This window comes from Melospiza melodia, chromosome 25, assembly GCF_035770615.1.
Source record: "Melospiza melodia melodia isolate bMelMel2 chromosome 25, bMelMel2.pri, whole genome shotgun sequence".
Taxonomy (NCBI): Eukaryota; Metazoa; Chordata; class Aves; order Passeriformes; family Passerellidae; genus Melospiza; species Melospiza melodia.
In genome coordinates, this window is record NC_086218.1 from 10,003,111 (window position 1) to 10,030,657 (window position 27,547).

The window sequence follows — 27,547 nt, forward strand, 5'->3', positions numbered from 1 at the left end:
GCCATCTTTGTTACGGGCAAAGGGACGGGGACAGGTGAGACAAGGCTGGGGACAGGGATGGGGACAGGACGGCTGCGGCCGGACGTGGCCGCTGTTTCCTCCCGTGGTGACACAGCGATGTCGGCTGGCGGTGACCGCCATCTCCCTGTCCCCTCCTTGTCCCTGCCCAACAGGTCCTGGTCCCCTCCCCGAGCTGGCACTGCCCAGGAGGTGACACCGCGCTGTCCCCGAGGGTGATGGGACACGCTCCCCGCACCCAGGGTGCCACCAGCACCCCCTGCCCCCCAAAAACGTCCCCAGCTTGGCGCAGGATGGGATTTATTGGGGTCTCTTGTCTGTGGGGACGGGGGGACACGGGGCTGAGGGGACACACGTGACTGGGGAGGGGACATTGGGGTCGCACAGCCCCCCCCGGGGACAAGGACACGTGGCCAGGGGTGACACACGTGGCCCGGACACGCCCCGCCAATCTTGCACCCAATCACAGAGCGTACTCTTCGTGACGTCACATAAAAAGGCGGGGAAGGGGCGGGGGCCAGCCGCGGTTGCCACGGCGACGGCGACAGCCGTGACCACGCCCCCTCAAGGCGGGGCTTGCTCAGACCACGCCCCCTCCGCCTCCGGGGGCTCTCTCGGGTCGTTGTGGGTTCCGCGCCCCGTCCTGAGGTCACCGAGCGCCGCCGGGGCCCCCTCGGGACCTCTCCCGGTTCTCCCCGGCCGCCCCCGCCCTCCCGGTGCGCCCGGAGCGTGACCCCGCCGCGGCCCCGCCCTGTGACGTCATCACGCCGCGCCCTCCGCTCCAAGATGGCGGCGGCCGGGCGGGGCTGAGCGGGCCCGGGCAGGTACCGGGACCGGAGCGGGACCGGGGGCAGGGGGGTGACCCGCGGGGGCTGCCCGGGGGGCGGGAGCGCCGAACCGGGCCCGGCAGTACCGGGGCGGGCACAGGCGGTACCGGAGCCGTGGGGGGGCGGCAGAACCGGGGCTGGAGCGGGTACCGGGGCCGGGCGGGGCAGGACCGGCCTCAGGTCTGTACCGGGATCAGGAGCGGCGGTGCGGCACCGGGGTCAGGCCGTACCGGGACCGGCGATACTCGTTGGGGGAAGCAGCACCGGGACCGGATTGGGCCGAACCGGTACCGGGACCGAGCGGGGACTGAACCGGGCCCTTCCCGGTACCGGAGAGCGGCACCGCGGGGTCCGAGCCCCTCCCGGTGCTACACGGGCGCTGCGCCGGATCCGCCTATTTCCCGGTACCGGCGAGCACCGAGCGACCCTCACTCCTTTCCCGGTACCGGAGCGGCCCCGTTCCATCTACCGGAGCCTCTCCAATCCGCGTCCCTTCTTTCCCACAGCCCCGGTGTCCCCGCCATGCTGCCCCGGGCCGCTTGGGCGGCTCTCCGGTAACACCGGGCGGCTCTCCGGTAACACCGGGAAGCTCTCCGGTAACACCGGGCGGCTCTCCGGTAACACCGGGCGGCCCCGCGATGCTGCGGCGGCTGCTGGAGCGGCCGTGCTCGCTGGCGCTGCTGGTCGGGTGCCAGTTCGCTTTCGTGGCGTATTTCTCGCTCGGCGGCTTCCGCAACCTCACGGCGCTGTTCGGTCGCTCCGCCGGTCCCGCCGTGGATTATTCGCGGACCCACGACGTGTACGCCAACCTGAGCCGCGTCGGCGGCGGCACCGGCAACGGGAATGGCGCCGCAGCGACGCCCGACCCTGCAAGGCCGCTGCCGTTCTGCCCCCAGAGATCGCCGTTCCTCGGTGAGAACGGGGGAACCGGGAGGGGAAACGGGAGGGGAAACGGGACGGGAACGGAGAGCCCTGAAGGGGAACCGGGAGGAAACGGGAGGAAAATGGGAGCACCGAGGGGAACGGGAGCACCGGGATGGGAACGGAGGCCCCTGAAGGGGGACGGGGAGGAACCGGACGGGGAAAGAACCGGAGACCCCCGGGGCGGAGGAAGGACCGAGGAGAGACCGGGGCTGCTCCTTCCCTGGCACAGAACCCGTTCCCGCCGTTCCCGGCAGGACCCGAGCCTGTCCCGGGCGGTAGAACCGGTCGGACCGGGTCCCTTTGCCCCGTCCTGCCCCGGGAAGGAGCCGCCCCCTCCCGGGAAGGGAAACGTGGGGGGAGCTGGTCCGGTTTGGGGTGGGGGCAAAGCCCGGGACCCCCGGGAGGGGAACAAACCCGGCCCGGTTTGGGATCTGGGGACACAAACCGCTGAGGGGACACCCCCAGTGCCCCTCGCAGTGCCCTCAGCTCCCCCCAAAGCCCCTCTCAGTGCCCCCCTGAGTGCCCCCTCCCCACAGTGGGTCCCCAGTGCCCCCAGTGCCACTCTCAGCTCCCCCAGTGCCCCCCTGAGTGCCCCCAGCCCTTCTCAGTGCCCTCCCCCAGTGCCCCTCTCATTGCCCCCCAATGCCCCCCTCAATGCCCCTCTCATTGCCCCCTGCCACTCTCATTGCCCCCAATGCCACTCTGAGTGCCCCCAATGCCACTCTCATTGCCCCCCAATGCCCCCCTCAATGCCCCTCTCATTGCCCCCTGCCACTCTCAGTGCCCCCAATGCCACTCTCATTGCCCCCTCCCCACAGTGGGCCCCCTGCCCCTCTCAATGCCCCCTCCCTACAATGCCCCCTCTCAGTGCCCCTCAATGCCCCCCTCAATGCCCCTCTCAGTGCCCCCAATGCCCCCCCTCTCGTTGTCCCCTGCTCACAGTGGGCCCCCTGCCCATCTCAATGCCCCCTCCCCACAATGCCCCCTCTCATTGCCCTCAATGCCCCTTTCAATGCCCCCTCCCCACAGTGGGCCCCTTGGCCATCCCAATGCCCCTCTCAGGCCCCCCAATGCCCCCTCCCCACAGTGCCCTCCTCACTGCCCCCTGCCCACAGTGGGGCCCCCTGGCCGTCCCAGTGCCCCCAATGCCCCTCTCAGCCCCCCAAATGCCCCTCAATGCCCCCTTCTCACTGCCCCCTGCCCCTCTCAGTGCCCCCCAATGCCCCCTCCTCACCGCTCCCTGCCCACAGTGGGCCCCCTGGCCGTCCCAATGCCCTTCTCAGTGCCCCCCAATGCCCCCTGCCCACAGTGGGCCCCCTGGCCATGCCAATGTCCCTCTCAGCCCCCCAAATGCCCCTCAATGCCCCCTCCTCACTGCCTCTTGCCCCTCTCAGTGCCCCCCAATGCCCCCTCCTCACTGCCCCCTGCCCACAGTGGGCCCCCTGGCCATCCCAATGCCCCTCTCAGCCCCCCAAATGCCCCCCAATGCCCCTCTCAGTGCCCCCCAATGCCCCCTCCTCACCGCCCCCTGCCCACACTGGGCCCCCTGCCCCTCTCAATGCCCCTCTCAGTGCCCCCAATGCCCCCTCCTCACCGCCCCCTGCCCACACTGGGCCCCCTGCCCCTCTCAATGCCCCTCTCAGTGCCCCCAATGCCCCCTGCCCACAGTGGGCCCCCTGGCCGTCCCAGTGCCCCCAATGCCCCTCTCAGCCCCCCCAGTGCCCCCTCCTCACCGCCCCCTGCCCACAGTGGGCCCCCTGCCCCTCTCAATGCCCCTCTCAGCCCCCCAAATGCCCCCCAATGCCCCTCTCAATGCCCCCCAATGCCCCCTGCCCACAGTGGGCCCCCTGGCCGTGTCCTTCGCGCGGGCGCCGTCGCTGGAGCAGATCCGGGCCCTGAACCCGGGGGTGCGGCGGGGGGGGGCGCTACCGGCCCCCCCAGTGCGAGTCCCGCTCCAGGACCGCCGTCATCGTCCCCCACCGCAACCGCGAGGGCCACCTGGGCCACCTGCTCTACTACCTGCACCCCTTCCTGCAGCGCCAGCAGCTGCACTACGGCATCTACGTCGTGCACCAGGTGCCAGGGCAGGGTGCCAGGGGGGCTGGGGCATCCCCAAGGCGGCTTAAGGTGGTTTTGGGGGTGTCCAGGGGGATTTGAGGTGGTTTGGGGAGTCCCCAGGGGGGTTTGGAGAGTCCTCACAGTGGTTTGAGTCAGTTTGGGGGGGTCCCCAGGGAGGTTTGAGTGGTCCCCAGTGTGGTTTAGGGGGTCCCCAGGGTGGTTTGGGGGGTCCCCAAGGTGGTTTGAGGGGTCCTGGGGTGGTTTGGGGGATCCCCAGAGGGGTTTGGGGCATCCCCAAGGCAGTTTAAGGTGTTTTTGGGGGTGCCCAGGGTGGTTTAGGGGGTGCCCAGGGTGGTTTGAGTCAGTTTGGGGGGGTCCCCAGGGTGGTTTGAGGGGTCCCCAGGGTGGTTTGGGGCATCCCCAGGGGGATTTGAGGTGGTTTGAGGGATCCCAGGGGGGTTTGGGGGGGTCCTCAGGGTGGTTTGAGTCAGTTTGGAGGATCCCCAGGGTGGTTTGAGGTGGTTTGTGGGGTTCCCAGAGTGGCCTTGAAGGGGTTTGTGGGGTCCTCAGCGTGGTTTGGGGGCTCCTCAGAATGGTTTGAGTTGGATTGTGGGGTCCCCAGGGTGGTTTGAGGTGGTTTGGGGGTCCCCAGTGGGGTTTGAGGGGTCCCCGGGAAGGGTTCGGGGTGGTCTTGGGGGTTCTCAGGGGGGGTTTGGAGGTACCCAGGGGTATTTGAGGTGGTTTGGGGGGTGCCCAGGATGGTTCAGGGGGTCCCCAGAGAGGTTTGAGTCAGTTTGGGGATGTCCCCAGGGTGGTTTGAGGGGTCCTGGGGTGGTTTGGGGGGGTCCCCAGAGGGGTTTGGGGCATCCCCAAGGCGGTTTAAGGTGTTTTGGGGGGTCCCCAGGGTGGTTTAGGGGGTGTCCAGGGAGGGTTTGAGGTAGCTTAAGGGGTGCCCAGGGCGGTTTAGGGTGATTTGGGGAGTCCCCAGTGTGATTTGGGGATTTGAGGGGTCCCCAGGAGGGTTTGGGGGATCTCCAGGGTGGGTTTGAGAGGTCCCCAGGGTCGTATGGGGTGGTTTGGGGGATCTCCAGGGAAGGTTTGAGTCAGTTTGGGGGGCCCCCAGGGTGGTTTGGCGTGGTTTTGGGGGGTTCTCAGGGTGGTTTGGAGGTACCCAGGGGTATTTGAGGTGGTTTGGGGGGTGCCCAGGGTGGTTCAGGTAACCCCAGAACATTTTGGGGTGTCCCCAGGCCGGGAACTGCACGTTTAACCGGGCCAAGCTGCTGAACGTGAAGGGATGGTTCAATGGGGATGGTTTGGGGTGTTCCCAGGAGGATTTGGGGTATCCCCAGGATATTTTGGGGTAACCCCAGGATATTTTGGGGTGACCCCCGTGGATTTTGGGGTGTCCCCAGGCCGGGAACTGCACGTTTAACCGGGCCAAGCTGCTGAACGTGGGCGTGAAGGAGGCGCTGAAGGACGAGGACTGGGACTGCCTGTTCCTGCACGACGTGGACCTGATCCCCGAGAACGACCACAACCTGTACACGTGCGACCCCTGGAACCCCAAACACGCCTCCGTGGCCATGAACAAATTCGGGTACAGGTGAGGGACACCTTGGGGACACCCTGGGGACACTCTGGGGACACCTTGAGGCACCTTAGGGATGCCCTGGGGACATCTTGGGGCACCTTGAGGCACCTTGGGGACATCTTGGGGCACCTTGGGGATGCCCTGGGGACACCTTGAGGCACCTTGAGGACACCCTGGGGACACCTTGGGGCACCTTGGGGACACGATGGGGATGCAGAGGGTGTGGCATTGTCCTGGAGGGGACATGAGGGATGTTCTGTCACCTTGCAGGGGGACACAAGGGGTGTGGCATTGCCCTGGAGGGGACATGAGGGGTGTGGCATTGCCATGGGGGCTGTGGCATTGTTCTGGGGGGGACACAGAGGGTGTGGCATTGCCCTGGAGGGGACATGAAGGGTGTTCTGTCACCTTGGAGGGGACACAAGGGATGTGGCATTGCCATGGGGGGGACATGAGGGGTGTGGCATTGCCATGGAGGGCGTGTGACAGTGCCCTGGGGGGCACACAGAGGGTGTGACATTGTCATGGGGGGGACGTGAAACCTGTTCTGTCACTTTGGGGGGGACACAAGGGATGTGGCATTGCCATGGGGGGGTGGGACATTGTCCTAGCTGTGTCACAGAGGGTGTGACAATGTCCTACAGGGGTGTGACATTGCTCTGGAGGAGACACGAAGGCTGTTCTGTCACCTTGGGGGGGGACACAAGGGATGTGGCATTGCCATGGGGGGGACACAAGGGGTCTCCTGTCACCCTGGGGGGGACACAGAGGGTGTGGCATTGCCCTGGTGGGGGACACAGAGGGTGTGGCATTGCCCTGGAGGGGACATGAGCGGTGTGGCATTGCCATGGGGGCTGTGACATCGTTCTGAGGGGGACACAGAGGGTGTGGCATTGCCCCGGTGGGGGACGCAGAGGGTGTGGCATTGCCACAGGGAGTGTGACATTGTGCTAGGGGGGACGCAGAGGGTGTGGCATCGCTTTGGGCGGTGTCACAGAGGCGTGACAGTGTCCCCCGTGTCCCCAGCCTGCCGTACCCGCAGTATTTCGGGGGGGTCTCGGCGCTGACCCCAGACCAGTACATGAAGATCAACGGGTTCCCCAACGAGTACTGGGGCTGGGGGGGCGAGGACGATGACATCGCCACCAGGTAGGGCTGGGGACAGCCAGGGGACAGCCTGGGGACACTGCCGTGGCACGGGCGTGTGGCGTTTGGGGGGGTGGCATCGTGTGCCCACCGAGCTGGGGGGACGCGGGGGGTGTTCTGTCACCTTGGGGGGGACACAGGGCGTGTGACAGTGCCATGTGGGGTGGTGACACTGCCCTGGGAGGGGACATGGGGGTGTCCTGTCACCCTGCGAGGGAGGGGACACAGGGATGTCCCCATGCCCTGTTCCTCCTGGGTGACATGGTGACCCTCCAGCCTCACTGTCCCCTGCAATGATGTCACTGTTTGGGGACATGAGAGGCTGTCCTGCCACCCTGGGGCTGTCCCTGTCCCCCCTTGGGGTGCCACCATGACCTTCCCTTGTCACTGTCCCTATGTTTGTGTCCCCTGCAATGATGTCACCGTGTGGTGGCTGTCCCTGTCCCCGCGCCGGGTGACACCGTGACCCTCCCTTGTCGCTGTCCCCATCCTTGGGGACACGGGGGCTGTCCCAGCTCTCTGGCCCCACCCCGGGGCTGGCGCTGTGGCTGTCCCCGCCCCGGTGCCATTGTCGCCGCTGTCCCCTAGGGTGCGCCTGGCCGGGATGAAGATCTCCCGCCCTCCCGTCTCCATCGGCCACTACAAAATGGTCAAACACAAGAGCGACAAAGGCAACGAGGAGAACCCGCACAGGTGCGGGGGACACGGGGACAATGTCAGGCATGTCCCTGCACAGGTGTAGGGGGACACAGGGACACGGGTGACAATGTTGGGCATGTCCCTGCACAGGTGCGGGGGACATGGGGGACAATGTCAGGCACGTCCCCAGGTTCGACCTGCTGGTGCAGGTGTGGGGTGGCCCCGAGGGGACACAGGGGACACGGGTGACATCTTGGGCTGTGTCCCCAAGTGCCGGTGTGGGCGCAGGGGCCTCTGGGAGGGGACAGAGGGGACGCAGGGCACACAGGTGACATCTTGGGCGTGTCCCCAGGTTCGACCTGCTGGTGCAGGTGGCTCCAGGAGGGGACAGAGGGGACACGGGTGACATGTTGGGTGTGTCCCCAGGTGCTGGTGCAGGTGCTAGGGGGCACAGGGGACACAGGTGACATGTGGGTTTGTGTCCCCAGATTCCACCTGCTGGTGCAGGTGCAGGGGTGGCCCTGAGGGGACAGAGGGGACATCAGTGACATGTCGGGCGTGTCCCCAGGTTCAGCCTGCTGGTGCAGGTGTAGGGTGACCCCGAGGGGACAGAGGGGACATCGGTGACAATGTCAGGCACGTCCCCAGGTTTGACCTGCTGGTGCAGGTGGCTCTGGGGCTGCCCTGAGGGGACAGAAGACACAGGTGACATCAGTGCCATCTGGGCTGTGTCCCCAGGTTCAACCTGCTGGTGCAGGTGTAGAGGGCACCGGGAGGGGACACAGGTGACATCTCTGGCGTGTCCCCAGGTAGGGTGACCCCAAGGGGACCCAGGTGACATCAGTGCCATGTCTGGCGTGTCCCCAGGTTTGACCTGCTGGTGCAGGTGTAGGGTGACCCCAAGGGGACCCAGGTGACATCAGTGCCACCCGTCGTGTCCCCAGGTTCGACCTGCTGGTGCGCACGCAGCGCACGTGGACGCAGGACGGGATGAACTCGCTCAGTTACGCGCTGCTGGCGCGGGAGCTGCTCCCGCTCTACACCAACCTCACGGCCGACATCGGCTGCGACCCCCGCGCCCGCGCCCGCCCCGGTGCCGCCCCCGGTGGTGCCCCCGGTGCCCCCGGTGCCAGCCGCTTCCGGCAGGAGATGCTGCGCAAAGCGCCCCGCGAGGACCTGCCCGCGCTGCCGCCACTGTCACTGTCACTGTCACCGCCCCGCCGCGGCCACAACAACGGCAGCGCGGCCGCGCCCCGCCGAGAGGGGACAGTGACGGTGACAGCGACAGCGGGGGGGGGCAATCAGAGCGTGGCATCAGCCCTGCCTTGAGACCCCCCCCTGAATGGACACCACAGGGGACACCCCCTGGGACACCCCCTGAGGGGACAGGGGCACCCTAGGGGGGACAGGACACTCCAGAGGGGACAAGGACACCTCAGTGGGGACAGGGACACCCCCGGGGCGGGGGGGGCACATGGGGCTCTCTACCTTCCCCCCCTGGTGGGGTTTTGAGGTCCCCAGATCAGTTTTGAGGTCCCCAGATCGGTTTTGAGGTCCCCAGATCGGTTTTGGGGACCCTGGCTGGGTTTTGGTGTCCCCGGATCGCTTTTGGGGTCCCTGATGGGGTTCTGAGATCCCCAGATCGGTTTTGGGGTCCCTGGCTGGGTTTTGAGGTCCCCAGATTGGTTTTGGGGTCCCTGATGGGGTTCTGGGGTCCCTGGCAGGGTTTTGGTGTCCCCGGATTGGTTTTAGGGTCCCTGGATCGGTTTTGGGGTCCCCGGATGGGTTTTGGGGTCCCCGGGTTTGGGCTGGGGCACGCGGGTATTTATTGTATTTATCAGCCGCTCCCTGGACCTTTCTAAAGGGTTTTTTTTCAATTAAAAAAAAAATTCATTTTGTCCTACACTGGCGGCCATGGGGGGACCCCAGGACTGCAGGGGGGGGGGGGGGTCAGAGCTCCTGGGGGGCTCAGGGCTCGGGGGGGGACCCCAAAATCCGCGCCACGGCCGCCCTGGCGCTGGCGATGCAGTCGTTGACGGAGACCCCGGAGTAGGAGGCGCCGATGAGGCTCAGGGGCAGCTGCTGCTCCTTGAGGAACCGCTGGATGCGCTCTGGGGGACAGTGGGGACACTCTGGGGACACTCTGGGGACAGCGGGGACACCCCCAGGGACAGGGGACACCCCCGGCCCTGCCACTCTCACCTAAGCGCTCCCAGTGTCCCAGCGTGTACTGGGGGATGCAGTCCTGGGAAAAGAGGGGGGACACGGGTGAGACCCTGAGAGACACCCCCAAAATGTCACCTCCCCAAAGTGCCACCCACTCAGAGCCATCCCAAAGTGTCACCCACTCAAAGCCCCCTCAGACTGTCACCTGTCCAGAGTCCCCCCAAAATGTCACCTCCCTCCCAAAGTGTCACCCACCCAGAGCCCTCTTAGCATGTCACCTCCCCAAAGTGTCACGGCCCCCCAAGTGTCACCCACCCAGAGACATCCCCGAAATGTCACCTCCCTGAAGTGTCACCCACTCAGAGCCCTCTCAAAATGTCACCTGCCCAGAACCCCCCCCTGAAATGTCACCTCCCTGAAGTGCCAGTCACCCAGAGCCCTCCCAAAGTGTCACCCACCCCAAATGTCACCCACCCAGAGACACCCCTGAAATGTCACCCAACAAGGCTCCCCCCCCCAAAATGTCACCTCCTCGAAGTGTCACCCACCCAGAGCCCCCCCGAAATGTCACCTCCCTGAAGTGCCAGTCACCCAGAGCCCTCCCAAAGTGTCACCCACCCAGAGACACCCCTGAAATGTCACCCAACAAGGAGGACCCGCCCCAAAATGTCACCTCCCCGAAGTGTCACCCGCCCAGAGCCCCCCGAAGTGTCACCCCGCGGTGTCCCCACCTGCTGCACGCTGACGATGGCGTTCCTGGGGGTCCCGGCCAGCCCCAGGTGCTCGCTCACGGCCGCCCGTGCCCGGCTCAGCAGCAGCTCCGGGGCCACCAGGGCGGGGTCCCCAAAGCTCTGCTGGAACCAGGCCCCCGCCCAGCATCACCTGGGGACACCCCAACATCAGCCCTGGGACACCCACAGGGTCCCCAGGGTCACCCACTGTGAGCACCCCAACATCAGCCCTGTGACCCCTCCCAGTGCCACTCAATGCCACCCCCCCCAAAATCACCTCTGTGACCCCCACAGTGTCCCCAGGGTCACTCAGTGCCAGCCCCCCAAAATCACCCGTGTCATCCCCCTCCAGTGTCCCCAGTGCCACCCCGTGGCGTCCCCCCATGATGTCCCCACCGTGAGCCCTCCCAGATCACTCCTGTCACTCCCCCTGGTGTCCCCAGTGTCCCCCCTTCAGTGTCCCTAACGTGAGCCGCAGTGAGGGGGTCCCAGTGTCACCTGGGGGGCACTGCCAGCCCCCCAAAACCACCCCTGTCACCCCCCCAGTGTCCTCAGTGTCACCCCTCCTGGTGTCCTTGGTGCCACCTCCTAAGTGTACCCCTCAGTGTCCCCCTATGAGGTGCAGTGAGGCCCTCCCAGGGTCCCCAGTGTCCCCTCACTGTGTCCCCCATGATGTCCCCACCATGAGCTCCCCAAATCACTCCTGTCACCCTGCATGTTGTCCCCATTGTCCTCCCGGTGTCCCCACCGTGAGGCGCAGCGAGGCCCTCCCAGTGTCCCCAGTGTCACCCCCTCAGTGTCCCCATTGTCCCCCTGGTGTCCCCCCATGAGGCGCAGCGAGGCCCTCCCAGTGTTCCCAGTGTCCCCAGTGTCACCCCCTCGGTGTCCCCAGTGTCCCCCCGTGGTGTCCCCACCGTGAGGTGCAGCGAGGCCCTCCCAGTGTCCCCAGTGTCACCCCCTCAGTGTCCCCCCGTGGTGTCCCCACCGTGAGGCGCAGCGAGGCCGCCCCGGGGGTCGCGGGGGTCCCGTCGTGCTCCGGGAACGCCACCGAGTCGTAGACGATGCCCAGCAGCGCCGGGTCCTCCGAGGATGGCACCAGGTGCCCAAAGCCCTGCGGGGACGGGGACGGGCTGGGGTCACCGCGGGGCTTGGGGACACCTTGGGGACAGCGTGGGGACAGCGGGGAGCGCTCACCGTGACGGGCAGCGCGGCGCCCTCGTACTGCAGGTTCACCACGGCCACGGAGGCGGCCGGGATGGCCCGGAGCTCCCGAGCCAGCGGCTCCGCCTCGGGCGGCAGCGCCCGCGCCAGCGCTGGGGACAGCGGGGACAGTCAGTGACATCAGTGACACCGCGGGGACACCGAGGGGACAGCGGGGACAGAGTCGGTGACACCGAGGGGACAGCGGGGACAGTGTCAGTGACACCAAGGGGACAGCGGGGACAGCGTCAGTGACACCGAGGGGACAGCGGGGACAGCGTCAGTGACACCGAGGGGACAGCGGGGACAGTGTCAGTGACACCGAGGGGACAGCAGGGACAGAGTCAGTGACACCGAGGGGACAGCGGGGACAGCGGGGACAGTGTCAGTGACACCGAGGGGACAGCGGGGACAGCGTCAGTGACACCGCGGGGACACCGAGGGGACAGCGGGGACAGAGTCAGTGACACCGAGGGGACAGCGGGGACAGTGTCAATGACACCGAGGGGACAGCAGGGACAGAGTCAGTGACACCGAGGGGACAGCGGGGACAGCGGGGACAGTGTCAGTGACACCGAGGGGACAGCGGGGACAGCGTCAGTGATACCGAGGGGACAGCGGGGATAGCGGGGACAGCGTCAGCGGCACCGAGGGGACACAGAGGGGACACGGCGGGGACATCCCCCCCTCAGCCCCGCGCTGTACCTGAGGCCGGGAGGGCGCTGACGACGTGATCGGCCGTGAGGGTGGCACCGGGCACGGTGAGCTGGGGGGACAGCAGGGGACACTGGGGACACTGGGGGCAATGGGGACACAAAGGGACACTGGGGACAGCTCTGGGGATGCTGGGGAGGGGACTGGGGACAATGGGGAGGTAACTGAGGACACTGGGGATTGGCCGTGATGGTGGCACCAAGGCACGGTGAGCTGGGGACACAGCGGGGACAGGACTGGGGAGGGGACCAGGGGACACTGGGGGCAATGGGGACACTAGGGAGAGGACTGGGGACACTGAGGATTGGCCGTGATGGTGGCATCGGGCAGGGTGAGCTGGGGACACTGGGAACACTGGGGACAATGGCGACAATGGGGAAGGGACTGGGGCCACTGGGGAGGGGATTGGGGACACTGGGGACACTGGTGAGGGGACATTGGGGGCACTGGGGACACTCTAGAGGGGACTGGGGACACTGGTGAGGGGACATTGGGGGCACTGGGGACACCAGTGAGGGGACAGAGCACGGTGGCAGTGGCACGCAGAGCGGGGAGGGGACACAGCGAAGGCAGCGGGTGGCACGGGCGGTGTCCCCACCTGCCACTGGCCGCGGCGGTGGCGCAGGTGTGTCAGGGGCGTGTGACAGCGCAGCTCGGCGCCGCGCGGGGACACGAAGGCCACCAGGGCCCGCGCCAGGGACTCCATCCCGCCCCGCAGCGACCACTGGCTCCAGCGCTCGGCCCGCGCCCGCCGCGCCAGCCCCGCCTCGGGGCCCGCCCCGCCAACGCCGCCACCTGCGGGGACAGCGCGGTGACAACGGCGGGGAGGGGCACGCGGTGTCCCCTGGGCCGGGGTGTCCCCCCCCGTGTGCCCTGTCCCAACCCCGGGGTGTCCCCAATGCCAGCCCTCAGTGGATCCCGGTCACGGCCAAATCAGGGGTCCCCACCCTGTCACCAACCTGGAGGTGTCCCCACCCTGTCACCTGTCCCAGCCCCGCGGGTTGGACCCGTCCAAGAGGTGGCACCTGAGGGTCCCCGTGGGTGTCCCCCTGCCCACCAGATGCCAGCACCAGCCCCAGCAGTGTCCCCACAATGTCCCCACTGTGTCCCAGTGCCAGCCCCAGCGATGTCCCCACCGTGTGGCAGTGCCAGCCCCAGCAGTGTCCCCAGGGTGTCCCCACCGTGTGGCAGTGCCAGCCCCAGCAGCACAGAGCCAGCAGTGTCCCAGCAGTGTCCCCAATGTCCCCAGGGTGTCCCCACTGTGTGGCAGTACCAGCCCCAGCAGTGTCCCCACAATGTCCCCACTGTGTGGCAGTGCCAGCCCCAGCAGTGCCAGCCCCAGCAGTGTCCCCAATGTCCCCAAGGTGTCCCCACTGTGTGGCAGTGCCAGCCCCAGAAGTGTCCCCAGTGTCCCCAATGTCCCCACCGTGTGGCAGTGCCAGCCCCAGAAGTGTCCCCAGTGTCCCCAAGGTGTCCCCACCGTGTGGCAGTGCCAGCCCCAGCAGTGTCCCCACCGTGTGGCAGTGCCAGCCCCAGCAGTGCCAGCCCCAGCAGTGTCCCCAATGTCCCCACCGTGTGGCAGTGCCAGCCCCAGCAGTGTCCCCAGTGTCCCCATGTCCCCACCGTGTGGCAGTGCCAGCCCCAGCAGTGTCCCCAATGTCCCCACCGTGTGGCAGTGCCAGCCCCAGCAGTGCCAGCCCCAGCAGTGTCCCCAATGTCCCCACAATGTCCCCACCGTGTGGCAGTGCCAGCCCCAGCAGCACGGAGCCAGCAGTGTCCCAGCAGTGTCCCCATGTCCCCAGCAGTGTCCCCAATGTCCCCATGTCCCCACCGTGTGGCAGTGCCAGCCCCAGCAGCACGGAGCCCCTCTCTCTCTCGGCCTGGAACAGGGCAGGGAAGCAGCTGCGCACGCTCAGGGCCCGGCTGTCCCCGGCAAACACCCCCCGGCACAGGGAATCCACGGCCAGATCCGCCACCTGGGGACAGGGACAGTGACACAGGGACAGTGACACAGGGACAGTGACACAGGGACAGTGACACACACCCCCCGGCACAGCGAGTCCACGGCCAGATCCGCCACCTGGGGACAGGGACAGTGACAGGGACAGTGACACAGGGACAGTGACACAGGGACAGTGACACACACCCCCCGGCACAGCGAGTCCACGGCCAGATCCGCCACCTGGGGACAGGGACAGTGACAGGGACAGTGACACAGGGACAGTGACACAGTGACAGTGACACACACCCCCCGGCACAGCGAGTCCACGGCCAGATCCGCCACCTGGGGACAGGGACAGTGACACAGTGACAGTGACACAGGGACAGTGACAGTGACAGTGACACAGGGACAGTGACACAGGGACAGGGACACAGGGACACTGACAGTGACACAGTGACAGTGACACACACCCCCCAGCACAGGGAATCCATGGCCAGCTCTGCCACCTGGGGACAGGGACAGGGACAGTGACACAGTGACAGTGACACAGTGACAGTGACACACACCCCCCAGCACAGGGAATCCATGGCCAGCTCTGCCACCTGGGGACAGGGACACAGGGACAGTGACAGTGACACAGGGACAGTGACAGGTGACACAAGGACAGGGTTAGTGACACAAGGATAGTGACACAGGGACAGTGGCACAGAGGACAGGCCATCCACAGCCAGCTCGGCCACCAGAGGGACAAGGATACAGGGACACAGGGAGAGTGACAAGGACACAGGGACAGTAACACAGGGACACTGACACTGACAGGCTGTCCACAGCCACCTCAGCCACCTGAGGGACAGGGACACAGTGAGAGTGACAGTGACACAGGGACAGGGACACTGACAGGCTGTCCATGGCCACCTCAGCCACCTGAGAGACGGGACAGCAACAGTGACACAGTGACAAGGACACAAGGACAGCGACACGGGGACAGGCTGTCCACAGCCACCTCGGCCACCTGCAGAACGGACAGGGACAAAGGGACAGTGGAGATGGGGACAGTGACAGGAGGGACGGTGACAATGGGACCCCACCCAGCCATGGGAGACCCCGATAAGGCCGGGTGGGGCTCTGGGCTCAGTTATCGGGGTTTGGGGTGGGGTTAGCAGGGTTTGGGGTGAGTTATCGGGATTTTGGGGTGGGGTTATGGGGGCTTTGGGGGGGTTTTGGGGGGTTTTGGGGGTGGTCCTGGCAGATTTTAGGGGTGTTCATGGGGAATTTTTTGGGGGGCGATGTTTTGAGGGGTTCTGGGATTGGTTCTGTAGATTTTGAGGGTGGTTATGGGGATTTTTGTGGGGGTGTGGCAGTGTTTTGGGGGGGTTCTGGGGGGTCGGTGTTTTGGGGTGTGATGGGGGCTTTAGGGGGTTCTGGGGGTCTTGGGGGGTTCTGGGGTTGTTCCAGAGGACTTTGGGCTGGATCTGCAGGTTCTCGGGGGAGTTCTGGGGGTTTTGGAGTGTGATGGTGTTTTTGGGGGGTTCTGGGGTGGTTCTGGGGGTGGTTCCAGGGGGTTTTGGGGTGGAACTGGGGGTTTTAGGGTGGATCTGGGGTTCTGTGATGGATCAAGGGTTTTGGGGTGGTTCCAGGAGGTTTTGGGGTGGATCCGGGATTTTGGGGTGGATCAGGGTTTTGGGGTGAATCAGGAGTTCTGTGGTGGATCTAGGGGGGTGGTTCCAGGCAGTTTTGGGGTGGATCAGGGGTTCTGGGGTTGTTCTAGGGGTTTTGGGGTGGATCTGTGGGTGGCTCCAGGCAGTTTTGGGGTGGATCAGGGGTTCTGGGGTTGTTCTAGGGGTGGTTCCAGGGGGTTTTGGGGTGGATTTGGGGGTTTTGGGGCGGATCAGGGGTTCTGGGGCCCCCACCTCGGGCCCGAAGCGGCGCTGGGCGAAGCCGTGGGCGCTCTCGTCCGGCGCCGTCCCCGCCGGGGTCAGGAGATCCCGCAGGGCGCTCCAGAGCAGGGCCCGCGAGAACGGGGGCACCGTGCGCAGCACACCCCTGGGGACACAGCAGTGACATTGGGGACATTGGGGACAGGGGGCACAGCATGCAGCACACCCCTGGGGACACAGCAGTGACATTGGGGACAGCAGGGACAGGGGGCACCGTGCGCAGCACACCCCTGGGGACACAGCAGTGACATTGGGGACAGCAGGGACAGAGGGCACAGCATGCAGCACACCCCTGGGGACACAGCAGGGGGGACATTGGGGACAGCAGGGACAGGGGGCACTGTGTGCAGCACACCCCTGGGGACAGCAGGGGGGACATTGGGGACAGCAGGGACAGGGGGCACCGTGCGCAGCAAACCCCTGGGGACACAGCAGTGACATTGGGGACAGCAGGGACAGAGGGCACAGCATGCAGCACACCCCTGGGGACACAGCAGTGACATTGGGGACAGCAGGGACAGGGGGCACCGTGCGCAGCAAACCCCTGGGGACACAGCAGGGGGGACATTGGGGACAGCTGGGGTGGCACTGGGGACAGGGGACACGGCGCGGAGCACACCCCTGGGGACAGCAGGGGTGACATTGGGGACAGCAGGGGGGACATTGGGGACAGCAGGGACAGGGCACACAGCATGCAGCACACCCCTGGGGACACAGCAGGGGTGACATTGGGGACAGCTGGGGTGGCACCGGGGACAGCCCCGAGCAACCCCTGGGGACAGCAGGGACAGGGGGCACCATGCGCAGCACACCCCTGGGGACAGCAGGGGGGACATTGGGGACATTGGGACAGGGGCACCGTGCGCAGCACACCCCTGGGGACACAGCAGGGGGACATTGGGGACAGCAAGGACAGGGGGCACCGTGCGCAGCAAACCCCTGGGGACACAGCAGGGGGACACTGGGGACAGCAGGGACAGGGGGCACAGCATGCAGCACACCCCTGGGGACACATGGTGACATTGGGGACAGGCCTGAGCAACTCCTGGGGACACTGGGGACAGGGGACACGGCACAGAGCAACGCACTGGGGACAGAGAGGGGACATTGGGGTGGCATTGGGGACAGTCCTGAGCAACCCCTGGGACACTGGGGACAGGGGGCACGGCACGGAGCAAACCTCTGGGGACAGAAAGGGGACACTGGGGACACAGCAGGGATGGCTGGGGTGACACTGGGGACAGCAGGACACACAGTGGCACGGCCCGGAGCACACCCCTGGGGACAGAGGAGTGACACAGGGGACAGCTGGGGTGGCACCAGGGACAGGGGGCACGGCCCACAGCAACCCTCTGGGGACACAAGGGACAGCTAGGGTGACACTGGGGACAGCCCTGAGCAACCCCCTGGGGACAGCAGGGAGAGGGGTGACATTGGGGACAGCGAGGGTGGCATTGGGGACAGGGTGCTGGCACCGAGGACAGAGGGCACAGCCCGCAGGAACCCCTGGAGACAGCGGGGGTGGCACTGGGGACAGCAGGGACACACAGGGGTGGCACTGGGGACAGCCCTGAGGGACAGCGCACGGCCAAGGGGTGACACTGGTGACGGGGGGGGTGGCCCTGGTGACAGGGGACAGGTGCCACCCACCCGAGGCCCGAGGGCAGGGGGTGCAGGGCCCCCCCCAGGTAGAGGAAGCGGTTCCGAGCCGCCGGGTGCTCCCTGGGGACAGCCAGGATGTCACCGGCCAGCCCCAGCTCCGACACCTGCGGGGACACACAGGGGCACCCCAGACACCTGAGTCATCCAGGGACCCCCAAAATCCACACGGGGACCCCCGAAATCCCCCCAGAAATCCACCCAGGATTCATCCAGGAACCCCAAAAAAATCATCCAGGGAGTCCCAAAATTCACCCAGTGACCCCAAAAATTCTTCCAGGGACCCACCCAAACTCCAGGGACCCCTCTGTCACCCCAAAACCAACCACGGGGACCCCCAATACCCACCCAGGAACCCCTCTGATACCCCAAACTCCCCCCAGGACCCCCTCTGTCACCCCAAAACCAAACTCAGGGAGCCCCAACACCCACCCAAGGACTCCCCCCAGCCCCCAGGAACCTCTGTGTCACCCCAAAACCAACCACGGGGACCTCCCCAAATCTCCCCAGCCTTCCGGGGACTCCTCTGGCACCCCAAAACCAACCCTAAGGACCCTCAATAGCCAGCCAGGGACCCCCCTTCCCAAACCCCAGAGACCCCTCTATCACCCCCAAACCAGCCGCGGGGACCCCCCCAGCCCTCAGGAGCCCCTCTATCACCCCCAAACCAGCCCCGGGGACCCCCCCCAGCCCTCAGGACCCCCTCTATCACCCCCAAACCAGCCCCGGGGACCCCCCCCAGCCCTCAGGACCCCCTCTAGCACCCCAAAACCAGCCGCGGGGACCCCCCGTTCCCCCGTACCATGTGCAGGGTCTGTGCCCCCGCGGGCCCCGCGGGCCGGACGCCCCTCGGGCCATGCTCGAACACGGCGCCCTCGGCGCTCCGGGAGCTCTGCAGCCACCCCCCGAAGCGGCCGCTGGCCTCCAGCAGCACCACCTGGGGACCCCCGGGACACCGGGTCAGCACCGGGACCCCCGGGACACCGGGACCCCCGGGACACCGGATCAACACCGGGAACCCCGGGTCAACATCGGGACCCCCGGGACACCGGGTCAGCACCGGGACCCCCGGGTCACCGGGTCAACACCGGGAATCCCAAATCAACACCGGGACCCCCGGGTCACCGGATCAACACCGGGAACCCCGGGTCAACATCGGGACCCCCGGGTCACAACCGGGACCCCCGGCACCCCGAATCAACACCGGGAACCCCAAATCAACACCGGGACCCCCGGGTCAACACCGGGACACCGGATCAACACCGGGACCCCCGGGTCAGCACCGGGACCCCCGGGTCACAACCGGGACCCCCGGATCACCAGGGACCACTGGGACCCCCATAATCACAAACGGGACCCCCAAATCACCACCGAGACCCTGAGTCACCACCGGGACCTCCAGGACCCCGAATCACAACCGGGAGCCCCCAGTCAACACCGGGACCCCCAGATCACCCCCGGGACCCCAAAATACCCCCGGGACCCCGAATCACCACCGGGAACCCGAATCACCATCGGGACCCCCCCCAGTAACCACCGGGACCCCCGGGAGTCCCAGTCACAACCGGGACCCCCAGATCACCCCCGGGACCCCGAATCACCACCGGGAACCCCAATGACAACCGAGACCCCCCCAGTAACCACCGGGACCCCCGGCAGTCCCAGTCACAACCGGGACCCCCGAGTCACCCCCGGGACGCCCGAATTAATATCTGGACCCTAAACCACCCCCGGACACCCCCGTCACCCCAATCACAACCGGGACCCCCAAATCAGCCCGGGCACCCCCGAGTCAACACCGGGACCCCCGAATCATCACCAGGACCCCCAAATCAGCCCCGGGACCCCCGAGTCAACACCGGGACCTCGCGGGAATGGGGGTACCGGAGGGATTTGGGGTTCTTAAGGAATTGGGGTCCCGGGAGGGGTGGGGACCCCGCGGGAATTGGGGGTCCTGGAGGAATTGAGGGGGTGGAAGGGAATCCCGGGGGAATTGGGGGTCCCGGGGAACACCGGGGATCTCTGCAGGGATGGGGGTCCCAGGGATGGACACCGGGGGTCCCGAGGTGACCCGGGGACGGATACCCGGAGGGAAGGGGAGCGGGGGGTCCCGGGATGGAGCGGGGGAAGGTTCGGGGGTCCCGAGGAGAAGGTTCGGGGGTCGCACGCTCGCTCACCTTAGGCGGGCGGGGGGCGCGCACCAGGTGGTAGCAGGCGGCCAGGCCGCTGATGCCGCCGCCCACGACGGCCACGGTGGGCGGCATGAGGGGAGCTGGGGCGGGCACGGTCAGAGCGGAGCCCCCGAACCCACCGGGAGCCCCCAGACCCGCCAGGAGCTCCCAGAGCCGCTCGGGAGTCCCGGGACCCTCCGGGACCCTCCGGGACCGCCCGGTCTCGCCGGGCCCCTCAGCGCCGGGACCCCCCCCCCTCACCTGTCCCGAGTCCGCCGCGCTGGCCACGCCCTTCCCGCCGCTTATCAGGGGAAGGGGCGGGGGCTAATAGCAGGCGGACCAATGGGAAGGCGCAGCGCGTTGATGGACAGCGCTCTGCGGCGGGAGGAAGCGCGACTATGGTGTTAAGCCCCGCCTACTGTGCCACCAGCCAATCATCACGCACATCACGTTATCGTGACCACGCCCAGCTACAGTCAATCAACAGCAGACCACACCCCCATAAACCACGCCCGCCCAATGTCCGTCAAACGCAAGCCCCGCCCCTTTAGCAACAAACACCGCCCCCAAAGTCCCAAAACTCGGCGCTTTTTGGGGTTTTTTTAATAAATTTATTCACAAAACCCCCCGGGGCCGCGCGGGCTGCGGCCGCTCCCCCCGCACCCCCCTCTTCGCGGGTCCGGGGGATCCCGGAGGATCCCGGGGGGTTCCCGGTGTGTCCCGGGCAGGGTCCCGGCCGTTCCCCCGCAGCCCCGGCCCCGCAGGCGGCTCCGCTCGGGGCTCTCAGGCTCTGCGGCCGGGCGGCTCCTCCAGCTCGTAGAACAGCACGTAGCCCTCGCTGGACGGCACCTGGTTCTCGCTGATGGGCGAGACGCTGCGGGGACACCCTCAGTACCGGCCGCGGGGGCTCGGTACCGGGGCGGGGGCACGGGAAGGGCGGGGAGCACTCACCGGGAGTCGTTGTAGACGCGCCAACCGGCGGGGTCGCGGCAGAACGCCGTGTAGTGCCCGTAGTGCACGCTGCCCGAGTGGTTGCACAGAGCGTACAGGCTGTAGACAGGGCTGCCTGCAGCACGGTGAGGGTCAGGTTTAGGATCCCCCCTAACCCCAAAACACCCCAAAAAACCCCCAAAACTCCCCCGGCAGCTCTCCTCACCGGCCTTCTCGCTGGCGAACTCGCGCAGGTTGAGCTGCTGCAGCGGGAAGTCCACGAAGACGGAGCATTTCTTGATGGAGTAGCGCGTGGTGGAGAACCTGTTCAGGTCTGCCCGGGGTTAAGGGAAGGAGAAGATGGGATGGGTGACCCCTGTGCTGCCCACCCATCCCCCAAAAAAATTTGGGGGGTGTCCCCCAGCTCGGGGCTGATTCCCAAAGGATACGGAGCACCAGGATGCGTGGGAAGCGCTGGATCGTCAACTTCTTGGTGCTGCGCGTGCGCTGCCGGCACTTGTCACACACCTGAGGGGCCAGGGGACATCAGGGACGCTTTGGGGACAAATTGGGGGGTTCGGGTGGGGTGTCCCCGGGGGGGTTCATCCTCTCACCGGGGCGTTCTCCGAGTCCAGCTCCTCCTCCTTGGTGAAGAGGCTGAAGCAGTCGTGCAGCGAGACCTTGCCCCCGGCAAAGCTTTTCTGGGGTGGGCAAGAGAGGAATTTGGGGGGTCAGTGGGGGAATTTAGGGGTTGTGAGAGGGTTTTGGGGGGGGCCCTGAGGGGTTTTTTAGGGGGGTCTGAAGCATTTTTGGGGTGGTCTGAAGGGTTTGTGGGAGGTCTGAAGAGTTTTTGGACAAGGTTTGAAGGGGTTTTGGACAGGTCTGAAGGGTTTTTGGGGTGGTCTGAGGGGTTTTTTGAGGAGTCTGAAGGGTTTTTGGGGGGTCTGCAGGGTTTTTGGGGCTCTGAAAGGTTTTTGGGGGCTTTGAAGGGTTTTGGACAGGTCTGAAGTATTTTTGGGAGGATCTGAAAGGTTTTTGGAGGAGTCTGAAGGGTTTTTGTGGGAGTCTGAAGGGTTTTTGGATAGGTCTGAGGGATTTCAGGGGACCTGAAGGTTTTGAGGATCTGAAGGGTTTTGGGGGGGATCTGCAGGGTTTTTGGGGGTCACCCCACCCTACCTTTGGGATGGGCAGCGAGAGGTCGCAGAACACCTCGAAGGTGGTGGAGCGGTAGCCGCAGGCCTGGCACTTGAGGCAGCTCTTCAGCTGCCCCACAAAGAGATCTGGGGGGCAAAGAGGGGGCTCAGGGGGGGCACCCCCAGAGGTTTTGGGGTCCCAGGGAAGGGGGCACACCCCCATTACCAGCGCTCACCCACGATCTTGCTGTCCTCCCTCTCCAGGTAGCGCTTCCACATCTGGTTGGCGCGCTCGTCGTCGCTGCAAAGGTGACACCGAGGCGACGTTGGGGTGACAGCTGTCCCCAAAATCGGGGTTCCTCCTCCCCAACAAGCCTCCCCCCCTCTCTCACCTGAGCGTTTCGGGGTCCTCCAGGGCCGGGGCTCTCCGTGTGTCCGACAGGATGCTGGGGGTGCGCCGGCCCTTCCTGTTGATCTCCACGTGCAGCCGGTCCATGAAGAACTTGAGGAATTCCTGCGCGTCCTGCTGGCTGCGGGGACACTCGGTGGCACTTTGTCCCCTTGGGGGGGAAGGGGGTCCCCAAAAGGGTGTTTTTGGGGGGGATATCTCACCTGTAACCCGTGAAGGAGGGCACGTATTTCTGGAACACGGCCTTGAAGCGCCCGGGGTTGACGGCCTCGGAGGAGTCGGGGTGCCAGAGGGCGGCGATGACATCGGCGAAGGCTGCGGGGACAGCGGGGACACGGCGGGCTCAGCGCCCCCTGAGGGGGTTCTGGAACGTTCTGGGGGGTTTTGGGGCTCTGTCCCACCTTCGGTGAGCTCCTGGGGGGCGCGGGGGCCGGGGGGCTGCTCCTGCTGGAAGTCGCGGCGCAGGCAGTAATCACGCAGGGGCTTGGTGCTGCTCAGGCACTGCAGCACGGCATTCATGAAGCACTGAGGGGACACCGCGGGGACATCACGGCGTGTGCCACTGTCACCAGGGCTCCCTCAGGGTGGCCCTGCTGTCCCGTGGGGCTGGGGGGACCCGGGGATGTGATGGCCCCAGTGGGATGGGGCTGTGGTGGGACAGCACAAAGGGGGTCGGGGACGCTGAGGGGACGCCCAGGGGACACCAAGGGACACTTAAAGGACACCAAAGGGACCTCAGATCCCTCCCACAGGCCAGGACAGGAGAGCTGGGGACCCCCAGGTGACCCCGAGGTGATCCCAAATCCCTCCCACAGGCCAGGACAGAGGGACAGGAGGGCTGGGGGACTGTGGGGACAGCGCTGTGGGGCTGGGGGACATCCCCAGCAGGACAGGACCACGAGCCTTGGGGACCCCGAGGTGACCCCAAATCCCTCCCACAGGCCAGGACAGAGGGACAGGAGGGTTGGGGACCGTGGGGACAGCACTGTGGGGCTCTGGGAATGTGACATCCCAGCAGGACAGGAGGACAGGGACCATGGCCACCAAGGCTGGGGGACCCCGAGGTGACCCCAAATCCCTTCCACACCCCAGGACAGGAGGACAGGAGGGTTGGGGACCCCGAGGTGACCCTGAATCCCTCCCGCACCCCAGAACACAGGGACAGGAGGGTTGGGGACCCTGGGGACAGCACTGTGGGGCTGCGGGAGCTCTGGGAATGTGACATCCCAGCAGGACAAGAAGATGGGACCAAGGCCACTGAGCTTGGGGGACCTCGAGGTGACACCAAATCCCTCCACAGCCCAGGACAGGAGAGTTGGGGACCCCCAGGTGACCCCGAGGTGACCCCAAATCCCTCCTGCACGCCAGAACAGAAGGACAGGAGGGTTAGGAACCCCGAGGTGACCCCAAATCCCTCCCACAGCCCAGGACAGGAGAGATGGGGACCCCAAGGCGATCCCAAATCCCTCCTGCACCCCAGAACAGAGGGACAGGAGGGTTAGGAACCCCGAGATGACCCCAAATCCTTCGCACAGCCCAGAACACAGGGACAGGAAGGTTGGGAAGCCCAAGATGACCCCAAATCCCTCCCGGGGAAGGTCTCGCTGCCCTCTTACCGTGTTGCCCAAATTCCTGAGGCCGACGTGGCCCGAGCCCAGCAGCAGCGTGTGGTGTGTCTGGGGGGGACACAGCGAGGGACACCCGGTGAGCCACAGCCCGTCTCCCCGCGTGTCCCCCCGGCTGTCCCCCACCGGCGGTGCCTTCACCTCTCCGGTGACCAGCAGCAGCCCCATGACCGCCGTGTGCACCACGGACTCGGCGATGTCGGTGCCGCGGCCCGGCAGCTCCCGGCGGGGCAGCAGCGAGCGCTGCAGCTTCCGCGGCAGCTCCGCCACCAGCGTGGCTCCCTGCAGCCCCGGCATGGCCGCCGCGGCTCCCGGTGGCACCGGCGGCGGCACCACCGGTCACCGCCGTGCGCCCTCCTCCCCCCCTCAGCCCATTAGCTGATCCGATTCCCCCGCGCTATTCTGGGCTCATCCCGCGGGGATTAATTAGCCGGAGCTGCCGCCCCTGCGGGGTAAACACCCCCCAAAAATCCTCCCCGTGGTTTCCACAGAGGGGGTTTTGGGGGCTGGCGGGGATGAGGGACACCCTGTGACAGCGCTGGGGACACCCCGAGGGGGGACAAGGCTGGGTGGCCGTGCCTGGTGGCGTTTTGGGGATTACGATCAGCCCCACACGTGGCACGGCAGGTGAGGGATGGGGAGGGGGGGGCACGGATGCGGAAACGGGGAGGGGGCGGCGGCCAGCGCGGTGTCACCTCAGTGTCACCAGAGTGCCACCGGTCACTTGTGGTCACTCCGGAGCTGTGTGGACACAAGGATGGCACCGGCCACCTGAGCTGGGGGGACAGCAGCGACCCCACCCCAGAGCCGTGGGGGTCCCCAAAACAGGACTGGAGCGGGGACAGGTGAGAGGGCGACCCCTGTGCCACCCTGGCGATGTCACCAGCCTGAGCGGGGACACAAAGTGTCCCCAAGATGGGGACAGCGTGGGGTCTCAACGTGTCCCCAACGCTGGGGACACTGTGGGGGTCTCAAAGTGTCCCTGAGAATGGGGACAGCATGGGGGGTCTCAAAATGTCCCAAATGCTAGGGACAGTTTGGGGGTCTCAAAATGTCCTCAAAGCTGGGGACATTGAAAAGGATCACAAAATGTCCCAGAGAATGAGGACAGTGTGGGAGTCACAAAATGTCCCCTAACCTGGGGACGCTATGGGGGTCTGAAAATGTCCCCGAGGATGGGGACACTGTGGGGGTGGCAAAATGTCCCCAAGGCTGGGGACAGCGTGGGGGTTGCAAAATATCCTCGAGGCTGGGAGACTGCAGGGGTCTCAAAATGTCCCCAAGGCTGGGGACACTGTGGGGGTCCCAAAAGCTGGAGACAGCATTGGAATCACAAAATGTCCCCAGTGCTGGGGACACTGTGGGGGTGGCAAAATGTCCCCAAAGCTGGGGACAGTGTGGGGGTCCCAAAACATCCCAAAAGCTGGAGACAGCACTGGAATCACAAAACGTCCCCAAGGCTGGGGACACTGTGGGGGTGGCAGAACGTCCCCAAGGCTGGGACAGTGTGAGGGGTCTCAAAATGTCCCCAAGGCTGGGGGACACTGTGGGGGTGGCAAAATGTCCCAAAAGCTGGGGACACTGCTGGCATCTCAACACGTCCCCAAACCTGGGGATACTGCAGGGGTCACAAAACGTCTGCAAAGCTGGGGACACCGAGAGGGCCTCAAACCGTCCCCAGGGCTGGGGACACGGCTGCCCCACCCCACAGCCATCCCTCGGTCCCCCGCGGTCTCTTACCGCGGCCTTGTCCTCGGTCCGGCCGCTGGCGGGGCTGCCGGGGCCGTGTCCGAAGGCGGGCTCGGGGCGGGCGCGGGGGCCGCCCTCGGGGCGCACGGAGAGCAGCGCCGCGGTGCCTTTGCCGTCGGGCCCGGTGCTCACGGCGACCCTGCGCAGCGAGGAGCTCCGGCGGAGCGCCAGCGCGCCCGCACCCAGCGGGTGCCCGCAAGTCCCTGAGCACCAAGCGGCTCAGCGCCACCGCCACGTCCTCGGCGCGGCTGGGGACGCCGGCGACACCGCCGCCACCGCCGCCTCCTCCTCCTCCTCCCTGGCTCAGGTCGCCGATGCTGATGGATTTGGAGCGGGCCAGGTTGCTCCGGCGGCGCTCGGCCGCGCTGGGCAGCGAGAAGGAGGCGCTGCCGGGCACCTGCGGGGCTCCCCGGGCACCCTCACGCCGTGATCGGCCTTGAGCGGCCCCCGGCGTCCCCCCCGGCCCGCGGGGAGCGGGGTCCCCCCGTTTGGCCGCCCGGCCCCCGCTCCAGCTCCAGCTTCTTGGGGCGGGGGTCGTCGGGGGGCGGCGGGGGCCGGGGGGGCAGCAGGCGCAGTTTGGGGGCCGGGCTGAGCCCGTTGGGGGCCGCATGGCGCTCCTGGCTCAGCGCTCGGTGCCCGCTGGGCAGGCGGGAGCCCGCCCGGGGCTGCGCCGTCACCACGGGGGCACCGGGGTCCCTGGCGCGGCCCAGGCGGTGCTCCGAGGCCTGGGGCATGGCGGGGCCTGCGGGGACAGCGACAGCACGGTGACAAGGTGGCGGGGTCGAGGGGGTGTGACAAGGGCGAGGGGAAGGGGCACCCACCTGCTCACAGCCCCCCGCGCCCGGCGGCCGGACACAGCGTCCCGTCGGCGGGGGCCCTGCGGGGACATCGGGGTCACCGGGGGGACACCCAGGATCGGGGGGACCCAAAGATGGGGGGATCCCAAAGCCTCGGGAGAAGCTCAAAACCTCAGGGGACTCCAAAGCCCGGGGGATCCCCAAAGCTCAGGGGGAACACCAAAGATCGGGGGGATCCCAAAACTCGAGGGGACCCCAAAGCTCGGGGGACCCCAAAGCCTCGGGGGGATCTCAAAGCCTCGGGGGGACTCCAAAGCCTCGGAGGGATTCCAAAGCTCGGGAGGACCGCAAAGCTTTGGGGGACCCCAAAACCTCGGGGTACCTCAAAGCTCAGGGGGACACAAAGCTTGGGGGGACCCCAAAGCTCGGGCCCACCCGCAATCCCCGGGTCCCCCCAAAGCGGTTCCCGCACCCTCGGGCCCACAGCTCCCCGCACCCCCCGGGGGCCCCCCCAAACCGGTTCCCGCACCCCCCGGACTCAGCCCCCCGCAATCCCGGGGTCCCCCCAAAGGGGTTCCCGGGCTCAGCCCCTCGCTCCAAAGCGGTTCCCGCACCCCCCGGACCCCTCCCGGTGCCCCCATCACCCCCCGGCCCTCAGGGCCCCGCCCCCCTCTCCGGGCCCGGGATTCCTCACCGGGGGTCTCCCCTGTGCTCTCCCCCCACCCCGGTTCCCCCCTCCCCTATCCCGGTACCCCCCTGAGGCGCTCCCGCTGCCCCCCCCATCATCCCGGTACCCCCCCGCCCCCCGGGGCCCTGTCCCGCACCCCCCGCCCGGCCCCGCCGCTCCCCTGGGGGGGGTGTCCGCTGTCCCCGAGCCCCCCCAGCCCCAAGTGCGGCCCCCCTCGCCCCCCTGCGCCCCTCGGCGGGGTCGCCCCGCGGTCCCCCCGCACCTCCCGCGGGCCGCCATGGCAACAACTCCCGCCGCACCCGCCGCCATCTTTGTGCCTCCCTCCGCCGGCCCCGCCCCCGGCGGCCTCGCCGCTGGCTCTGCGCATGCGCCGCCCTCCCGGCCACGCCCCCTCGCACCGCGCGTCGCCATGGAAACCGCGCGGCGTCTTAAAGGGGCCGCGACACTCGCGGGTTTTTGGTGGGGGACACACAAATCCCCTCCGTGTCACCCC

The 27,547-nt window shown here is 66.9% G+C and overlaps 3 protein-coding genes across 3 annotated transcripts; 1 reads left to right on the forward strand and 2 right to left on the reverse strand.

Moving 5' to 3' along the window:
* Positions 1 to 744: 744 nt before the first annotated feature.
* On the forward strand, positions 745 to 9,108 carry LOC134429153 (beta-1,4-galactosyltransferase 3-like). The gene is given in 8 exon segments (XM_063176256.1): positions 745 to 842; positions 1,352 to 1,757; positions 3,609 to 3,682; positions 3,684 to 3,845; positions 5,240 to 5,430; positions 6,445 to 6,567; positions 7,153 to 7,257; positions 8,148 to 9,108. Coding segments are annotated over 7 exon segments (1,314 nt in total). The 5' UTR covers positions 745 to 842; positions 1,352 to 1,483; the 3' UTR covers positions 8,533 to 9,108.
* A 44-nt stretch (positions 9,109 to 9,152) lies between these two features.
* On the reverse strand, positions 9,153 to 19,816 carry LOC134429160 (protoporphyrinogen oxidase-like). The gene is given in 13 exon segments (XM_063176264.1): positions 9,153 to 9,314; positions 9,406 to 9,448; positions 10,101 to 10,238; positions 10,240 to 10,251; positions 11,086 to 11,211; positions 11,295 to 11,413; positions 12,006 to 12,066; positions 12,613 to 12,809; positions 13,846 to 13,990; positions 15,867 to 15,999; positions 17,544 to 17,659; positions 18,355 to 18,489; positions 19,730 to 19,816. Coding segments are annotated over 13 exon segments (1,455 nt in total). The 3' UTR covers positions 9,153 to 9,171.
* A 561-nt stretch (positions 19,817 to 20,377) lies between these two features.
* On the reverse strand, positions 20,378 to 26,308 carry LOC134429159 (ubiquitin carboxyl-terminal hydrolase 21-like). Its single transcript, XM_063176263.1, is given in 13 exon segments — positions 20,378 to 20,597; positions 20,675 to 20,789; positions 20,880 to 20,987; positions 21,103 to 21,181; positions 21,268 to 21,354; positions 21,830 to 21,933; positions 22,023 to 22,087; positions 22,179 to 22,316; positions 22,399 to 22,510; positions 22,597 to 22,720; positions 23,812 to 23,871; positions 25,921 to 26,073; positions 26,076 to 26,308. Coding segments are annotated over 13 exon segments (1,464 nt in total). The 5' UTR covers positions 26,304 to 26,308; the 3' UTR covers positions 20,378 to 20,506.
* Between the last annotated feature and the right edge of the window lie 1,239 nt (positions 26,309 to 27,547).